This window comes from Mustela nivalis (assembly GCF_964662115.1).
Source record: "Mustela nivalis genome assembly, chromosome: 17".
NCBI classification, from domain to species: domain Eukaryota; kingdom Metazoa; phylum Chordata; class Mammalia; order Carnivora; family Mustelidae; genus Mustela; species Mustela nivalis.
Genome location: NC_139036.1, coordinates 42,402,670 through 42,420,973, shown reverse-complemented (window position 1 = coordinate 42,420,973; position 18,304 = coordinate 42,402,670). Strand labels below are relative to the sequence as shown.

The 18,304-nt window shown below is 44.3% G+C and overlaps 2 protein-coding genes across 4 annotated transcripts; one reads left to right on the top strand and one right to left on the bottom strand.

Annotated features, from left to right (window-relative positions):
* Positions 1–355: 355 nt before the first annotated feature.
* KLHL11 (kelch like family member 11) lies at positions 356–11,875 on the top strand. 2 transcript variants are annotated; one of them, XR_014304667.1, is made up of 3 exons: positions 356–1,384; positions 6,455–8,113; positions 9,990–11,875. XR_014304667.1 is itself a non-coding variant. In XM_082706034.1 (2 exons), the coding sequence occupies exons 1-2, from the start codon at positions 840–842 to the stop codon at positions 8,034–8,036; spliced, it is 2,127 nt and encodes a 708-aa protein (XP_082562160.1). In that variant the 5' UTR covers positions 356–839; the 3' UTR covers positions 8,037–11,875. The 2 variants fall into 2 exon arrangements, 1 of the variants encoding a protein (XP_082562160.1); XM_082706034.1 differs by having other exon boundaries at positions 6,455–11,875.
* A 153-nt stretch (positions 11,876–12,028) lies between these two features.
* On the bottom strand, positions 12,029–18,058 carry KLHL10 (kelch like family member 10). 2 transcript variants are annotated; one of them, XM_082708271.1, is made up of 5 exons: positions 17,726–18,058; positions 14,478–14,967; positions 13,142–13,759; positions 12,685–12,834; positions 12,029–12,460 (listed from the first exon to the last, which is right to left on the bottom strand). In XM_082708271.1, the coding sequence occupies exons 1-5, from the start codon at positions 17,917–17,919 to the stop codon at positions 12,086–12,088; spliced, it is 1,827 nt and encodes a 608-aa protein (XP_082564397.1). In that variant the 5' UTR covers positions 17,920–18,058; the 3' UTR covers positions 12,029–12,085. The 2 variants fall into 2 exon arrangements, with proteins under 2 accessions (XP_082564397.1, XP_082564398.1); XM_082708272.1 differs by having other exon boundaries at positions 14,928–14,967.
* Positions 18,059–18,304: the final 246 nt, after the last annotated feature.

The following is an 18,304-nucleotide window of genomic DNA, read 5'->3' as shown; positions in this document are numbered from 1 at the left end:
ATATATGAAATTTAAAAACAAAATAAAAACCCTATCTTCTCCCCTAAATCTGTACCTCTCCCTTTCTCAGTGAAGAGTAACCAAAGCTCTTCCCAGATACTCAAGGCAAAGGGAGTCATCCTTTCCTCCACTTCTCTGGTTGCCACCTCCTATGGGTTTATCCTTTCATTATCACTCTGATCCTTCCATATCTGGTCTAACTAGGGCCCGTAGTGCCACCTTTTCAATTATTTCGTGATATCTTAAAACACTCATCTGATTGAGCCACTCCCTTGCTTAACCCCTGAAGTGGCTTCTATTCATCTTTTTAACAAGATGTATGCAAGAGTAACGATGGATTACTTACGTAAAACACAATCATTTCATTTAATCCGCACAGCCATCTCCCAACACAGATACTATCCCATTTTTATAGAAGATAAATTGGTTCAGAGATACTAAGTAACTTGCTCACCCTCATCTGCTTAGCTCGGTAACGTTTACTCCAAATTCATTTTAAATTTTAAAGTAGAAGTCCACTGTCGTCACCCGAGACACTAACCACGGGTTGATGATCGAGGGTGGCTTTTGGTACATAATGACCAGGAAGAGCATGCCACTCTAAGGGGCAGGAGACGAGCCACCCTCCCACTGAGACTCGCGTGTAGGATGTCGGGGGAGCAGCACGGTTGAGCCCTCTCCAAGGTGGGACGGCTCCCGGCGGGCGCGGCCGCGCGTGCGCACACCAGGGGCGCCCGGCTCCGCCCCGCGCCCACTATTTATTCCCAGAATCCCTCTGTGTCGCACCAGAACGGCTGGATCGTTCCGAGACTGTGGAGGTCGGGCGCGGCGGCGTCAAGATGGCGGCGGCGGCGGTGGCTGCGGCCGCAGCGGCCGCAGCAGCCGCATCTCTTCAGGTGCTGGAGATGGAGAGCATGGAGACGGCCGCCGCCGGTTCGGCAGGGCTGGCCGCCGAAGTCCGAGGCAGCGGCACTGTGGACTTCGGGTCTGGGCCTGGCATATCTGCAATGGAGGCGAGCGGGGGCGATCCGGGCCCGGAGGCCGAGGATTTCGAGTGCAGCTCTCACTGCTCGGAGCTATCTTGGAGGCAGAACGAGCAGAGGCGCCAGGGCCTCTTCTGCGACATTACCTTGTGCTTCGGCGGCGCGGGAGGCCGCGAGTTCCGGGCTCACCGCTCGGTGCTGGCCGCTGCCACTGAGTACTTCACGCCCCTCCTCTCGGGCCAGTTCTCGGAGTCCCGCTCGGGCCGGGTGGAGATGCGCAAGTGGAGCTCCGAGCCCGGGCCCGAGCCCGACACGGTGGAAGCCGTTATCGAATACATGTACACCGGGCGCATCCGCGTCAGCACGGGCAGTGTGCACGAGGTGCTGGAGTTGGCCGACAGGTAGGCGGGATGCGGAGGGCCTCGCGCGGGGAGGTGGAGATGTCCCCCACCTCAGGGTCGCATCCAGGGAGGGGACGGGGGAGGCAGTGCCTACGGGTTTCGACCGGAGGGAGCCCCGAGTAAATGCATTTGTTTGGTACTTATTGAGCGCCAGCTGTGTACTGTTGGATAGCCGCTGCCCTGGGTCCTGAGGATGCAGCGGCCGGTCTGACGAGGGCGCCCTGCTCTTAGGGAGCTCAGATTCCAGGTGGAGGGACAAAGGCAATGAAAAAGAAAGTCTGCGTGTGATCAGTGCTGTGTTGACATTTTAAAAGGATGAAAGGATAAGTGCTTGGGTTGAGGAAAGACCTTTCTGAGGAGGTGACATTAAAACCGACCTCCAAATGGCAAGAAAGCCCTACCGTGCAAAGATGGGAAATGGACATTCCAGGCAGATAGCGCAAAGGCCTTCTGGTAGGACCCGGTTTGGCTTAAAGAACTAAAGGAAATATCCAGCGGAGCTGGATCTAGTCTGTGAAGGGTGTGTGAAACCCATTGAAATAAGAAGCTTGATTTTTTTTTTACTGGGCGATGGGAAGCTGGGTGAAGAAATCTCCTGATTTAATTATTATAAAGGCCGATTTTGCTACTGTGAGAAATAGATTGTGAGGGGTAGGAATGGATGTTTCAGAGAATGGTTAGGAGGCAGGTGAATGCCATTTTTAGAGTTGTGGAGGAGTCTGTTTTGGCAGTATTGTGTTACAGGTACATTATTTTAACAAGTACCTAGTGAGTGCCTGTTATGCATCAGATCAGACACTGGGTTCTCCCGTGCTGGAAATGCAGTGGTGAACAAAACAGACAAAAGCCCCTTTCCTCGCTGCACTTACCTTACTAGATGGACAACAAGTAAGTAAAGTAGATAGCAGGGGACACCTGGGTGGTTCAGTGGGTTGAGCCTCTGCCTACCGCTCAGGTCATGATCCCAGGGTCCTGGGATTGAGCCCCATCAGGCTCTCTGCTCAGCAGGGAACCTGCTTCCTCCTCTCTCTCTCTCTCTCTCTCTGCTTGCCTGTCTGCCTACTTGTGATTTCTGTTTGTCAAATAAATAAATAAAATCTTAAAAAAAATAATAAAGTAGATAGCATGTCAGATGATTGTTACAGCTTTGATGAAAAGTACAGCATGGTAAGGGCATATAGAAAGTGCTGGTTTAGGGGCACCTGGGTGGCTCAGTGGGTTAAGCCTCTGCCTTCGGCTCAGGTCATGGTCTCCTGGTCCTGGGATCGAGCCCCGCATCGGGCCTTTGCTGGGGGGGGGGGGGCTTCCCCCCTCTCTCTGCCTGCCTCTCTGCCTACTTGTGATCTCTGTCAAATAAATAAATAAAATCTTTAAAAAAAAAGAAAGAAAGAAAGTGCTGGTGGAGAGGAGCTGTGTTTTTTAATACATAGAGAATGCCTAATGAAGAAGGCATTTTGCAAAGAACCGAAGGGGATGAGGTGAAGAGTGTTTTAGGTAGGGAACACAGGTTGGAAAGGCCATGAGGTGGAACTTATCTGGATGTTAGAGAATAGCAGGCCAGTGTGACTCCATCAAGTGGATGCAGGTGCAGAGGCATGGGAGAGGCCCCTCAGGGTGGGGATGGATCTAGTTTCCATGGAGCTTGGGTTCCAGAGGGCTTGCAGCTTGTGAAAGGAGTTCTTACTCTGAATGAGTAGGAGATGGGAAGGCTTGGGGGCAAAGGAATGATGCAGTCTGATTTGAAGAATTTTGCTTTGGGGACAGCGGAACAATGCAGTCTGATTTGAAGAATCTGCCGTGTTGAAAAAAGGATGGGGTTCCTGGGGCAGAAGCAGAGAGATTAGGAGGTTGGGATGGTGGTAGAGGCTTGGGTCAAAGAGAAGTAAAGGTGATTAGTGCTTCAATTCCAGATACGTTTTGAAGGTAGAAGGGACCATTTGCTGATGTGTTTGATGTAGAGTATAAGGGAAAAGACTGCTAGTTTTTTTGATCCAAGCAATTGGTAAGATAGGGTTATTTATTTATTTATTTATTTAAACGTGGAAGAGTGTTGGAAAGCAGGTTTGGGAGGAAGATGAGGAGTTTGGTTTTGGCCCAGGCAATGTATGAGGAGGCAGGTGGATGGATATAAGAACATTGGGAGCTAGGGATTGGGAGGAGTATGGCATATAGATGGCGATTAAAGCCATGGAACTGGATGAAATTACTTAGGAAGAGAGTGTAGACAGAGAAGGGGCAAGACTGAGTCCTGGCAGCCGCCTGGGTGCCTCAGTGGGTTAAGCCTCTGCCTTTGGCTCAGGTCATGATCCCAGGACCCGCATCAGGCTCTCTGCTCAGCAGGGAGTCTGCGTCCACCTCTCTCTCTGCCTGCCTCTCTGCCTCCTTGTGATCTCTCCTTCTGTCAAATAAATAAATAAAATCTTAAAAAAAAAAAAAGATTGCATCCTGGGGTTCCAAAATGTTAAGGAACCAGCAGAGGAGATAGGTCTCACAGAGTGTAGAGGAGAGAGTAGCCTGAGCATGTCACCTCTGTCAATCATAATAGATTGTTGAATTTGGCAATAAGAGAGGTCCTTGATCGCATTAACAAGAGCCTATAAAGAGGGTCAGAATAATGGTACACGTGGAAATATTTGGGGAAGAGTCAGGGGAGGTCCCCCCCCCCGCCCAGATAGGAGATACTTGAGCTTGTTTGTGTGCTTAAAAAAAAAAAAATCAGAAGAAGAGGAGAAATTGATGTTTTAGAATTGGAGGAATAATTGCAGGAGCAAAGCCCTTAAAACCAGGAAGGGGACAGAACCCGTATTTAAAATGGAAAAGTTCGGGGCACCTGGGTGGCTCACTGGGTTAGGCCTCTGCCTTCAGCTCGAGTCATGATCCCAAGGTCCTGGGATCGAGCCCCACATCGGGCTTTCTGCTCGGCGGGGAGCCTGCTTCCTCCTCTCTCTCTGCCTGCCTCTCTGCCTACTTGTGATCTGTCTGTCACGTGAATAATAAAATCTTTAAAATAAAATAAAATAAAAAATAAATAAAATGGAAAAGTTGGACTGGGAATGCATAGTTATAGGATAGACCTGCAGGCAGATTGGGTGGTGGGGAGATGGAGTTTCTGCCTGATTGCTTCTGTTTTCTCAAAGCCCAGGGTTGGGTCATTAGAGGGTGAGGAAGGATGGGGGCAGGTATAGATATGAGAGAGGGAGGTTTGTTGAATGAAATGGGTAGATAAGGGTCATTGGAATCACTCAAGCTATGTTTGTGTCTGTTGTGTGGGCTTATTTTTCAAATTTGCCCCTGCTTTATAGGGGAATTGGAGGTGAGGAGAGAACGCCCCAGGCAGTTTACCTAAAACTCTTAATTTCTCTCCATCTGCTTTAGCAGCTGCCTGGTGTTAGACAGTGTTCTAAGTATCTTGCAACCATCACATCTAATCTTACCCATCATCTCTGAGGCAACATTCCTGTCCCTACTACCCATATACTGTTGATCATACCTTCCTTCAAGGGTTCTTTCAAGGAAATGACAGGAAGTATCCAGCACACTGCCCAGAACATGGCACATGCCTAGTATATGCTACCTGTTGTTTTCATAGAGCGGTGTTTCCAAACACCCTGTGCAAGGGAGTATGTGTCAGTGAATTTAGGTGAGCAGACAGCTCCTCCTCAGCTGCATGCCAAACCCTTTCATACCTTTGTTACTGTTGTTTGAGTTTGCCTTGCCACCCCTCCACCCCCCACCCCCGCTTTAGAACCCCGCTCAGGCCACACCCTCCCAGCACCACCCCCAACCCCCATTGGCAGCTGCCCAGGAAGAAAACTGAGTAAGAGAAAAATTAAAATCTCTGACAGGAGGCTTCCACTGCTGTTCCTTCTGATATTTGAGCAGACATAGTCCCCCAGAAGCCACAGCTCCTGTACCACTTAGTCAAGGCCTGAGACCCTGCCTCATTTAGAAAAGGCAGGTGATTGACCAGGGATTAGGACAGGAATGGCATAGACAAATTGGGATTGGGATTTGTACTTTTGCCAATAAAAATAAAGCGTGGGACTATTGCATTTTATTTTTTATTAAGTTTTTTATTTCAGGGGTGCCTGGGTGGCTCAGTCATTAAGTGTCTGCCTTCAACTCAGGTCGGGGGGTCGGGGATTGAGCCCCACATCAGGCTCCCAGCTCATTGGGAAGTCTGCTCTCCCCCTTCTTGTGTTCCCTCCCTCACTGTCTCTCTCTGTCAAATAAATAAATAAAATCTTTATAAAATAAAAATTTTTTTATTTTAATTCCAGTGTAGTTAAATACAGTGTTTTATTAGTTTCAAGTGTACAGCAGTAATTCAACAATTCTATACGTTACCCAGGACTCACCATGATAACTGCACTCCCCAATCCCCCATCATCCATTTCAACCTCCTCCTTCCCTTTGGTAACCATCTGTTTGTTTTTTTTTAAGATTTTATTTATTTATTTGACAGAGGGAGACACAGTGGGAGGGAACACAAGCAGGGGGAGTGGGGGGAAAAGCAGGCTTCTTGCTGAGCAGGGAGCCCCATGCGGAGCTCCATCCCAGGATCCTGGGATCATGACCTGAGCTGAAGGCAGAGGCTTAATGACCGAGCCACTCTGTGCCCCACCATCAGTTCTCTATAGTTAAGGAGTCTGTTTCTTGGTTTCTCTCTCTCTGCACGTTTGTTTTGTTTCTCAAGTCCCACATATGAGTGAAATTGTATATATATATTTTTTTTTTTCTGTTGTACTTTATCGAAGGATATGTTCCGGGAAACCTTACATTATGAAGAAATCTCCACTGTGTGTGTGTTGTATGTATCATCATGTATAATTATATATAAACTATATAATACAAATAATTTAAAGTATATCCTACATAGAGATGACTTTATGCTTTTAAATATACTTTTTAGCATAATCCTTTTTTAATTTGGGGAGCTTTGCCTTTTTTTCAGATGTTGGGCGTAAAGTGAGATAAAGCTTACCATTTTAATTTGTATAATTCAGATGTTCTTAAAATGCAACCACAAAAAACATGCACATTTGAAAATTTCTTTTTCTTGATTTTTAGGTTCCTTTTAATTCGTTTAAAAGAATTTTGTGGAGAATTTCTCAAGAAAAAACTTCATCTCTCCAATTGTGTGGCCATTCATAGCTTAGCTCACATGTATACCTTGAGCCAACTTGCTCTGAAAGCTGCCGATATGATACGGAGAAATTTCCACAAAGTAATTCAGGATGAAGAGTTTTATACTTTACCTTTCCATCTCATCCGAGACTGGCTGTCAGACTTGGAAATTACGGTGGATTCCGAGGAGGTTCTCTTTGAAACAGTTCTGAAGTGGGTTCAGAGAAATGCAGAAGAGAGAGAAAGATACTTTGAAGAACTTTTTAAGTTGCTGAGATTGTCCCAGATGAAACCTACTTACCTTACTCGGCATGTCAAACCAGAGAGGCTGGTGGCCAATAATGAAGTTTGCGTCAAGTTAGTGGCCGATGCAGTAGAGAGGCATGCTCTGAGGGCTGAAAACATACAATCTGGCACCTTCCAGCACCCCGCCTCTCATGTCTCATTATTACCTCGCTATGGGCAAAATATGGACGTGATCATGGTTATTGGAGGCGTGTCAGAAGGAGGGGATTATTTAAGTGAATGTGTGGGATATTTTGTCGATGAGGACAGATGGGTAAACCTGCCCCATATTCATAATCACCTTGATGGACATGCTGTTGCAGTAACAGAGTCCTATGTGTATGTTGCTGGATCAATGGAGCCAGGGTTTGCTAAAACTGTGGAAAGATACAACCCAAATTTGAATACATGGGAACATGTTTGTAGTCTGATGACAAGGAAGCATTCTTTTGGGTTAACAGAAGTCAAAGGGAAGCTCTACAGCATTGGAGGACATGGCAACTTTAGCCCTGGCTTTAAAGATGTGACTGTTTATAATCCCGAGCTAGATAAATGGCACAACTTGGAGTCCGCACCAAAGATTCTTCGAGATGTCAAAGCGCTAGCCATTGAAGACCGGTTTGTATACATCGCTGCCCGCACTCCTGTGGACCGGGACACGGAAGATGGACTAAAAGCTGTAATTACATGCTATGATACAGAGACTCGACAGTGGCAAGATGTGGAATCTTTGCCACTTATTGACAATTACTGTTTTTTCCAAATGTCTGTGGTCAATTCAAACTTTTATCAGACAGCATCATGCTGTCCTAAGAGTTATTCTTTAGAAAATGAAGAGGCAGTAAGAAAAATTGCCAGTCAAGTTTCCGATGAGATCCTTGAAAGCTTACCTCCAGAAGTCCTAAGCATCGAAGGAGCAGCCATCTGCTACTACAAAGATGACGTTTTCATTATCGGAGGCTGGAAAAACAGTGATGATATTGACAAACAGTATCGGAAGGAAGCCTATCGATACTGTGCGGAAAGAAAGCGGTGGATGCTTCTTCCTCCCATGCCACAGCCACGTTGTAGAGCCACGGCTTGCCACATAAGAATCCCATACCGGTACTTGCATGGAACACAGAGATATCCTATGCCTCAAAACTTAATGTGGCAGAAGGACCGGATCAGACAGATGCAAGAAATACATCGGCATGCCCTAAACATGCGACGAGTGCCGAGCTCTCAGATCGAATGCTAGATTCTCTAAAAGGTACAGCTTGAAACAGTTGTACCTGTTTCGTGAGGCTGAGGAGACCCAGACTGTTACTTGAAAAAGTATGTCGATAACTTATTTTCTACCTAAACTGATTATTGCCCCATATAAAGGAAATATAGTTAAAAAACTGAAGAATGGGAAACCCGATTTAGTATATGGTAACTTTTGTTGGTTTGTAGTCTTTTTCTGTCTTTGGTTTGTGTGGGATGTGCTAGCTAAATGAGATCTTACTAATGACAAGTGGAAAAACCAGGGATAGTCACTTGGCTGTTTTTTTGCCAACAAGTTAAAACTCCTTTGTCTTAGGGACTTACTGTTTTGAACATGCTTTAAGCAACAGTTTATTTGCACATTTACTTTGATATTCCTTTTGATTTTTTTCCTGAATGGCTGGTTTTGAAAAGGGCAGATTTTATGCATTGAGCCCTCATCTGCAGGAGGTGTGTGCAATAGTGAGACTGAGATTTGAAGGGAAAAGCACAATATTTGAGCAAGATGATTGCAGAATATTTGCATTGGTATTTCATTGTATGTGTTTATCTAGAAATTCTGTTGTTTCTTTCTAGAAGAGATGACTGATGAAAAATTTGTGATTGGCTCATTACTTTTTGAATATTTTTCTTCAGCAACTGTTACAGACTTGGAGCCATTGCTCTGAGATGATGGTAGTTGACAAGAGTATTGATCTTTAGCTGATTGGTTTAATACAGAGGAAGTTATATATGTGAAATTTGTAGTAGTATTCATATAGACTGAGCAATGAAAGGCATTAAAACATTTAAACACTTTCTTCAGGAGTTGCAGGCTTATTTGAGGATAAATTACTGAGTATAAATAATGCCTATGACAATCGACACTTAATGCCTTCAATTTTAAATTTTGCTCTAATGTATATTGTATAGAATCCTCATTCCTTTCTAAAAGAAATGTTTTCTAAAATGGGAAGGAAGTGACAATTTAGAGAAATTGGTTAAAGAGAAGCCTTATTGTTTCTCAGCCCTGGTTGGTCTATTTTATCCAGTTGCCCTAGACTTTTATGGGAACTTTGACCCTGAAATACCAAATTTAGGTACACAACTATGGCTCTTAAAAATGTATTGCTTTAGTTACCTTTTATTTATTTTATGCATTTTTTGATTCTCGAATGCACTCCAAAGCTTTATACAAATTAGCACTCAGTTAGCTTAGAGGACTCTTGCCCTAATGTGTTGCAAAAGGGGTCCATTTTATGTTTCTTGTTTCTTTCAGAATGTCTCTCTCCTTAGACATTCCAGAATGCTGTTCTAGAAGTATTGAATTCCAAATGAAGTGATTCCCCTAGTCCGTTATAATTAACCTCCTTATTGTATCAAATATCAAAAAAAGCACAACCAGAAATTTTGGCTCTCAGTTTGCTGCAAGACTTTTAATATTTAGCCCTTGAATAATTAGTATTCCTGCCTAGGACAGTTTGTCAATAAATATATTGGAAATCCGCTTTAAAACCATTTCATTTCCATTGGGGTGGGGTAGTAACTTCAAGTCCTATTTCTGTATGAAGATATATTATCCTATGCCACATCTACCATCTTACAATTTCCATTTGTAGTTATTTTGAAAAAAGCCATTTGTGCTAATTCTGAGTTGAGAGAGGTCTGTGCAAATGAGACAGAGAAGCTCACTGAGTGATGTTCTCCTCTCTGATAGACTGTGGTAGCTAGTGCTTCCTTTTCTTGGTGGTGGTGAAATAATTTAGTAGCTCACTACAGCGGCAGTTTCACTCTAAAAGGTGTGATTTAAGGTTTTTGGATCTTAGAGTTGTCTTCTGAGACATTGTTACCAAGTTATTTGGGGGGTGGTCTTTCTTCAGGGGATGTGACAAGTTTTAACTCCTCTAAGATTTAGGTATAATCTGGTTTTGAACACTTGATTGAAACTGTTGTTTTTTTAACTCAGCAGGCTGCCTAGGCCATGGCTGAAAAGAAGGGGTAAGTCCTTCCTTGCATGATGTGTGCAGGTTTTCCTGACTGGATTTCTAATTTTCATATTTGAATTCACATGTGTGACTTCACATCAATAACTTGTGTTTCTGAAATATCCTAACTAACTTGTTAATAAGGAAGGAAACCAGATTTGCTTAAATCTGTTCAAGGCTGACATTCTGAAATCTAAACTAGAAATAACTTCCAGAGTATTTAGAAAGGTTTTGACTATGGTCACAAGCCTAAAATGGCTCTTGGGGAAAGAAGTTTCCTTTTTGATGAAAACTTAAAAGAATGCGTTTGGTATTTTAAGCAGTTAAAAATATAGCTTTAAAAAGGACAGCTTAACACATATTCAGCAGACCTTGTGTGCTCGTTGTTGCTTTTGTTTTTGTTTTGTGGAAGGAAAAAAGAGGAATTGATTATACCAAAAAGTAGTATTTATATATAATTTTGAGTGCTACTTCTTAGAATGGATATTCCTTAACTATACCTACCCCACCATGGTTTTAAGAAAACAAATCCGTGGTATCTATTGAGAATGTCAGTCGTGAGCTTAGTGTTTAAGTAATACCTCTCACTTGCAGTTTGCATGATTAGTCTTGTATATCTTGATATCCAACTTTGCTTTTGCTGTGCCAATTCAAAAATATTTTGCTAACAAATCTCAGTTCATTGACTTCATGATGAAGTTTTGTTTTGGTCACTCAGTTTTATATAGTATTGTTGGGACCAAAAACTTTTAAAATATTGACTTTTATATATATAGAGAGAGAAAACAGAGGTTTGAAGCTGGAAAGATAGTGTTTATCAAAGATTTGTGTGCTTTTGTTTTTTAAACTCTTCAGGCTGCTGGTAAGGCAGTTTCGAGGGCACACTCTTTTCCTCTTTGTTTCTTGACTAGTGTAGCATGTGCGATGTTTTAAATACTTCATTCTCTGCTTCATATTGTTCTAATAAGACACTATTCTTGTAGGTAGACAAGCTAAATTGTATTATTTTAGTTACTTGGCCTAACAAGCATAACTAAAGGGACTTTTTTTTGTACTTTCATCTAATTAAGCTTAAATAAAAAGGGCATGTTGGCCACACTTCCTGTCTTTTGAAAGTCCACAGAATTGTGAAGCAAGTCCTCTGCCTTCACTAGAAAAATAGGGTATTTATAGGTTGCCATTTAACTGTAGAATATTTGAGAAGCAGTTCAGTCTCTCTTTTAATTTTCAAACATTTTGGCACAGTCCCCTCCGGTTTGTCGCTTTCTTGAGAATAGTCCATTTTTGTTGCTGTTATAATGCCTATATTATAATGTGTTCTGGTCATTGGAAACAAAACAGCTCATAGTTGAGTGAGTAATACAATAACAGTAACATAATGTAGTAGTCATCTTGCTTCAAGGAATTTAATTAGATAGCCAAATAACGGCTTTGTTGATTACCTTGGTAGGGCTTTTGTCTTACTCTCTGAGCATCACTACGAATGTCTGACATTGAAGCACATACAGTAGAGCACTTGTTGTGAACTTAATCCTCCTGCATAATAATGCACTTGTGAAAAATTACGCTTGCTTGATGTTTGAAGATTACCATCCATGTGCTAGGGCTCATTGAGTTATTTGTAAAATACATACTTAGTTCAAGTTGGTACACCGTGAGTTTTTTGGGCTATCAGTATCCAAGCCCCTTCTCTACTGAAAATATAATCTTGGCTCTCTCCCTTTAAGTCAGAGGAGATGTAGAATTTAGGATGCTTTGAGACATTATATTGTAAAATAGCTTGTTTTATGTTCCTAAAGCTATCTTGTTCTGTGTTGAAGCTATTAATTGTCTCAATGTAAGTTTTAAATAAACATATTTCTTTAAAGCTTGTTTGCATTGTGTGATTTTTCTTTTTTAATGCTGCACCGTTGGTTGTAAATGCTTTCTTCCTTCCCTCTTACTCCCTCGTTCATCCAACCCTTGGCTCCCTTAAGTTGAACATTTTCAAGTACTCTTACAAGTTTAAACACTGCATTTATTTAAAAAAAGAAGTAATTCTTATTGCTTAGACTTTTTATTAGCTAAATGAAGCAGCTCATACAGGTAGGGTACTTGTCGAAGCGGAGTACTTGACTTCATCTCGCAGTGCTAATCCCGTGAAGTTGTCCCGTCTAGCCGCATATTCCCCGACGTTGGCCAGCCCCGGCACGACACAGCAGCTCAGAGCGCTGCGGTAGATGCTCATGTCATGGGCGTCATACCACTCGTCCGTCTTTTCGTCATAGCACTCCACATTAAAGGTGGTAGTGAAGCCATTAAAGCCGCCCACCACAAACAAGAGGTCGTCTACCACCTCGATGCCAAAATTGCTACGAGGATTAAACATAGTGGGGATTGTACGCCAAGTATTAGCTACTGGGCTGTAGGCTTCTGCACTCCTAAGTCGATTTGCTCCATCAAAGCCACCTACCTATGGACAGCAAGGGAAACACGGTTGACTGTTAGCCATGGCTTCTGTGCACCAAGGAAGAGCCCACCATTGGGGGTGGGGAACCGGTGATTTCATACCTCCCTCTTTCCACTATTTTCCAAAGGGAAAAAAAAATGCTTTTCAAATGCTTACCAGCAGTGTAAACCTATTTGCGAACCAAAAAGCTAGGGTTATCGTTTTGGTGGGATACAAGATAAACTCACCGCATATACATGCTCTCCATAAGCAATTACGCCTATTCCACTCCTCCTGCTTCTCATGGGTGCTATGACTGTCCACTGATTACTCTCAGTGTTGTACACTTCGGCTGTGAACAGACACTCGTTTCCGTTAAAACCGCCACATATGTAGACCTGTGTGGAGAGAGGCGCAAGGTAACTGAAATCGTCACCACCGGGGAGTAGAAAGAAAGGGTGTGTATGTAGCAGTGATGAGGGAACCCTTCTGATGCCAGCCTGTACGATCATTCTTTCTCCTATGTGTGCATACATCGCTTTTTAAGGAGTAAAATGTTAAAGAACAGTTACAAAGGGCCACTTCGTCGTTTGAGGACGGTGTTAGTCCTGCAGAGTGAGTGCTGCCCCTTCTATTTTGCACCTGCCCCCCCAAAACAAAGAAGAACATTCTTCTGGACGTGTTCTTTCCCCCCTCCAGTCCTACCTTCCCGTAGAGTGTCGTGGCACTCGCGTCACTCCTCTGCTCATGCATCGGGGCGATGAGCGTCCACTGGTTGGTCTCGGGCTCGTAACGTTCAGCAGTGTTCAGACGCACATAGCCGTCAAATCCTCCCATGGCGTAAATAAAATTGCTGAGGACTGTCACACTGACGTAGCAACGTCGGGAGTGCATCGGGGCCACCTGATGCCACGTTTTCTTGACCGGGTCAAAACGCTTAACGCTATTGAAATAGTCTACACTATCGAACCCCCCAATGATATAAACGTAGCCTTTCAAATAGGCTGCCCCGTGGTAGGCACGGGGACTCTCTTCCTCACAAGTGACATTCACCCATCTGTCTGCCCGAGCATCGTATGCCTCAATGGCATTGGTGGGGCTCCCACCACTCCAGCCACCAATTGCAAATAGGATGGCATAGGGCAGGCGGGGCCTGGTGAGTGGGTTGGTGAAGTCAGAATTAGAGGGTCCATTCATGTTGAGGTCATACATGGCCTTTAGGGCATTGATGATGACTGGCTTGCATTCCTCACTGTCTTTGACATAGTCGTTCATCTTCACATTGTTCATGAAGTACTCAGCATGCATTAGGGCCAGGCGAACCTAAGAAAGAAATACAGAAAGTGAGATGAGGTGAGGGTACCTGGAAAACCCATCTCCGTATCTCCCTGCTTACAGTCTGCCTTTGCATGGCAGCAAGGTCATATTTTGTGTTTGAAACTTACAGCTCACAGTTAAATACAGCTTGAAATTTACAGCTCACAGTTTTGCAGAGGGGGTATACATTTGGATGCTGAGAATGAGCTAGATAGAAGGGACCTCAAGTGTTCACAGAGCTAGCCCCTTCCTGGGCCCCTGGGCAGTACTCTCAGACCAGAGAAAGCTGTGGTGATTGTTCAGTCATTGAACATCTATGTTTCTCTGTATAAAATAACACAGATTAGCACCAAATGGCTATAATTATACATAATACAGTTTGGTGTCTATCCCACTTCTACCTGGGGTTTGGGGAAACTCACAGAATAAAAATGGGTGAAAGGAAGACCCTTTAGAATTCTTTTGAAGGCCTTGCCATCTCCTTCCCCCACTGCCAGGGAGAATTTTGGTCAAAGAATATAAATGAGGTAGAAGAAGCTAGCAATGTCGAGAAAGAAAAAAACCCTGCAAAATTCCACAGAATAGTAGCCTTCTATATAAGTGTATGTGAATACAGCCCCAGAATCTGCCAAACAGCTGAATGTGGCTCTTCGCACAGTCCCTCCGGGATAAATGAACCAAACATGAGCAATTAAGCATCCCACAAAAAATAACTAAACTTGACCTTGGGAAGCAAAACTGAAATATGCTGCTTCCTATTTTGGGGGTCATGAGAAATCCATTTTAAAATGGCCTCAAATACAGCGTCTTCTTGTTTGACGTTGAGCTCATCTTTCTCAATGATATCCTTCAGTTCAGTGACTGAGAGCTCTAAAAACTCGGCCGAGACTTTCACCATCTCCTCAAAGTTGTGCAGTATAAACATGTAGGCCTTCTGCCTCAGCTCGGGACAGTAGTAGTAGTCCGTGAACTTGCAGATGCCGATACAGTTATCCAAACACAGCTCCGACTTGAGGAACTCACAGCAACCCCTGACAATACCCATGATGTTAAATTGGTCTGCAGCAGCCAGCAGCTTCTCCACATTGTCCGGTGTGATAGGGACGGTCCGGGTGTATGCATATTCAATAATTAGCTTCATCATGTCAGGGGAAATGCCAGGAATGTTGTATACCTTCTTTTCAGTGTTGTTCCAGCCACTTGTAAACAAAGCTCTGGAAAAAAGAAAGAAACTAGCAGCCACTGAAATATTTCTCTCCAGTTTAACAGGTTCTCCCACCGTCTTTCATCGAGGAGAGTTTGGACATTGCCCAAACAGTGCACAGTGAGTATGTTAGAAATAAATTGGCGTGAGGAAGGGGAGGGGGCAGGCAGACTCTGCATCTTATACAGTGGGCAAGAGAACCTTGCCAAGAACTTTGACTTTGGTCACTCTCCTTATCCTCATGAAAAGTGGAACTTTTTCCTATTTTGTGGGTGGAAAAATTGGGATCTAGAGCCGGGAATAAGACCTAGAGCCAGGAATAAGACCTAGATGTCTTCTATCTTGATCTTGCTTAAGAAAATTAAACTTGAGCAAGATGGTTTTTTAATAAGTACTGTTCAACCAGCACGCACCCAGAATCTGATCACTCCTCACCTCTGACTGCTACCTCCTTGGTCCAAGCCCCCACCATCTCCAGCCTAGATGATTGGGAGTAACCCTCTAATGGATACCCCTGCTTCTGCCCTTGATGCTGCCAGGACTTACAGTCATACCCCAACCACCTTATGAGTTTATGTACCCTTCCACCCAAAACCTTTCTTGCTCAGAGTAGAATACAAAGTGCTTGCCAGGGAGTATAAAAGTCCTCTGAGATCTAGACCAGTAATACCTCTCTGGTCACTTCCTCCCACTGTCCCCCTCATTCCATGCCAGTCCCACCAGCCTTGCTTTCCTTGAATACACCAGAGGTGTTTCATTTTTGGTCCTCTTGTACCTGCAGTTGTCTCTGCCTGGAAGGCTCCCTGCTGTGGATCTCCGTATTTCTCACTCCCACATCCCCCTTAAAGTCTTTGTTCAAATGTCACTTTGTCAGCAAACCATCCTATATAAAATCACCACCTTTCTATTTAAAATCTCCCTACCTGGAGCGCCTGGGTGGCTCAGTTGGTTAAGCATCTGCCTTCTGCTCAGGTCATGATCCCAGGGTCCTGGGAGCGAGTCCTGCATTGGGCTCTCTGCTCAGAGGGGAGTCTGCTTCTCCCTTCGCCTGCCCCCAACCACGCTTGGGTGTGCATGCTCTCTCTCATAAATAAAATCTTAAAAAATAAATAAAATCTCCCTACCTTCCTTTTTTCCACCTAGCACTTGTGATCTGCTATTTTTTTATTTGTTGAATGCCTACTCCTCCTACTAGGAGGTAAACTTCATGAGAAAACAAACGTTTGTCTCTTTACTCAGTGTTTTATTTCTAGTACCCCAATAGTGCCTGTCATAAAATAGGCACTCAATAAATAATTATTGACAGTGTACTATTCCAGAACTATTTATTGGGCTTCTACTGTATAGCTACGTACTTTTTTAGGTGTTGAACAGGACAGAAGAAACTGCCCTGACAAGTTTTTCCTCTTTTTTCCAGGTGGTTTACGAGAATATGGGCTTGGAAATGAGATTCTTCCCTAGAGCAGGGGTCTGCAAACCTACAGCGTCTGGGCCAGATTTGGTCCACCTCTTATTTTTGTACCACCTACAAGCTAAGAAAGTTTTCTACTTTTTAAAAAAAATTTTTTTTAATTTTTTTGAATTATTTATTTTTAAAGATTTTATTTATTTATTTGACAGACAGAGATCACAAGTAGGCAGAGAGGCAGACAGAGAGAGAGGAAGGGAAGCAGGCTCCCCGCTGAGCAGAGAGCCCGACTCCGGGCTTGATCCCAGGATCCTGGGTTCATAACCTGAGCCGAAGGCAGAGGCTTTAATCCACTGAGCAAACCAGGAGCCCCCCCGCCTTTTTTTTTTAGAGAGAGAGAGTTGGGGAGGGGTGGGGTTGGGGGGCAGGAACAGAGGGAAAGGGAGATAGATAATCTTAAGCAGGCTCCATGCCTAACTTGGAGCCCAACACGGGACTTGATCTCAGGACCCTGAGATCATGACCTGAGCTGAAATCAAGAGTTTAACCACTTAACTGACTGAGCCACCCAGACACCCGTTTTTTACATTTTTAAGTGGGGAGGTTTTGCAACACCTGGAGATTATAATAAATTCAAATTTCAGCACCCATAAATCATTTGTATTGGAACACAGCCATGCCCTCTCATTTAGTATTGTCTATGACTGCTTTCCCATTATAAAGGCAGAGGGCAGTCATTGTGACAGAGGCTTGTATGGCCAGTAAGCCTTAAAATATTCACTATCTGGTCTTTTGTAGACCCTGTTGTAGGTCTAGAGGAAATGAGAGTTTTTAGCAACAGATGGAACACATGTATCATGTGTTCTTAGTTCATTGGAACTAAGAACTCAAACATTTTCAGCTCATGAATAAAATAGCTCTGCTGCTTCCTGGGTCCCAGTGCTTGTGGCCCAAACTCCCTTTATCTTCTGACAAACACTTCCTTGGGCCTTCCCGCATCCTCCTTCCCATCTGCTCAGTCCTTGTCAACTCATCACCCTGTTTGAGAGAGTCTCTACTGGGATGGGGGCACATCCCAGTAGAGATGTGCCTTAACCTTCCTAAAGATTAGTTTGGGTGAGAATCAAAGGAAAAAAGCACCTGGCCCACTAAGAGTTGGCTGAAATCCAGTTGGAAAGCAGAGAGGAGGCTCCGGCCATAGGCGTACCTCTTCAGAAGACAAAGGAGCCAGGCTAGGGGAGCTCAGAATTTTGACAGTGTCCCTAACTTAAGATGATGGGGTGGGATACATGAAATGAACCAAAATGTCTCAGAATGAGCCCAAGTCCCCCTTTGGCTTAGTTTGGCAACCCTGTTATACCTAAAGTAGGAACTGCAGCTACAGAGGATGTTCTTGTGGGCATTGAACTCAAAGCCATTGACCTTGATGACCACGTCGCAGAGCTTGCCCTCTAGCCTAAGCTCGTTGAAGATCTCACAGGTCATCGCACTCATCTTCCTCTCCATGTGAGGCTGGTGGAAACGTGTGGAGGCCGCCGCGCTCTCCATCTCCATGGCACCCTGGGACCAGCGGAGAGAGGCTGCTCTCCTAGGGTGTTGGGGAGGGTTGTGGGGGGCCCCTTTAGCCTGCTGTCGCTCCTTTTCCCTACTACATCTTTCATATAGGGCCCATCAGGCAGCCCAAGTTCCAGAATCCTGGGCCCGCAGTGAGATCACTCTCAGGATTGTGGCCTCAGGTTCTGGAACTCTCTCCTGTCTCTGTCCTCCTTCCTTCCCCCCTCCCCCACCATTCAGGCTGAAGATCACCCACACCTTCCAAGCCCTTGAATCTGGAGTAGGACTGTGACCACCAACGCCATATAAGAGTTTTTATCCATTCTAGCTCCTGTTGCCCACTTCAGATGCCCAGTTCTGTATCTGTGTAGCATCATCTAGACCT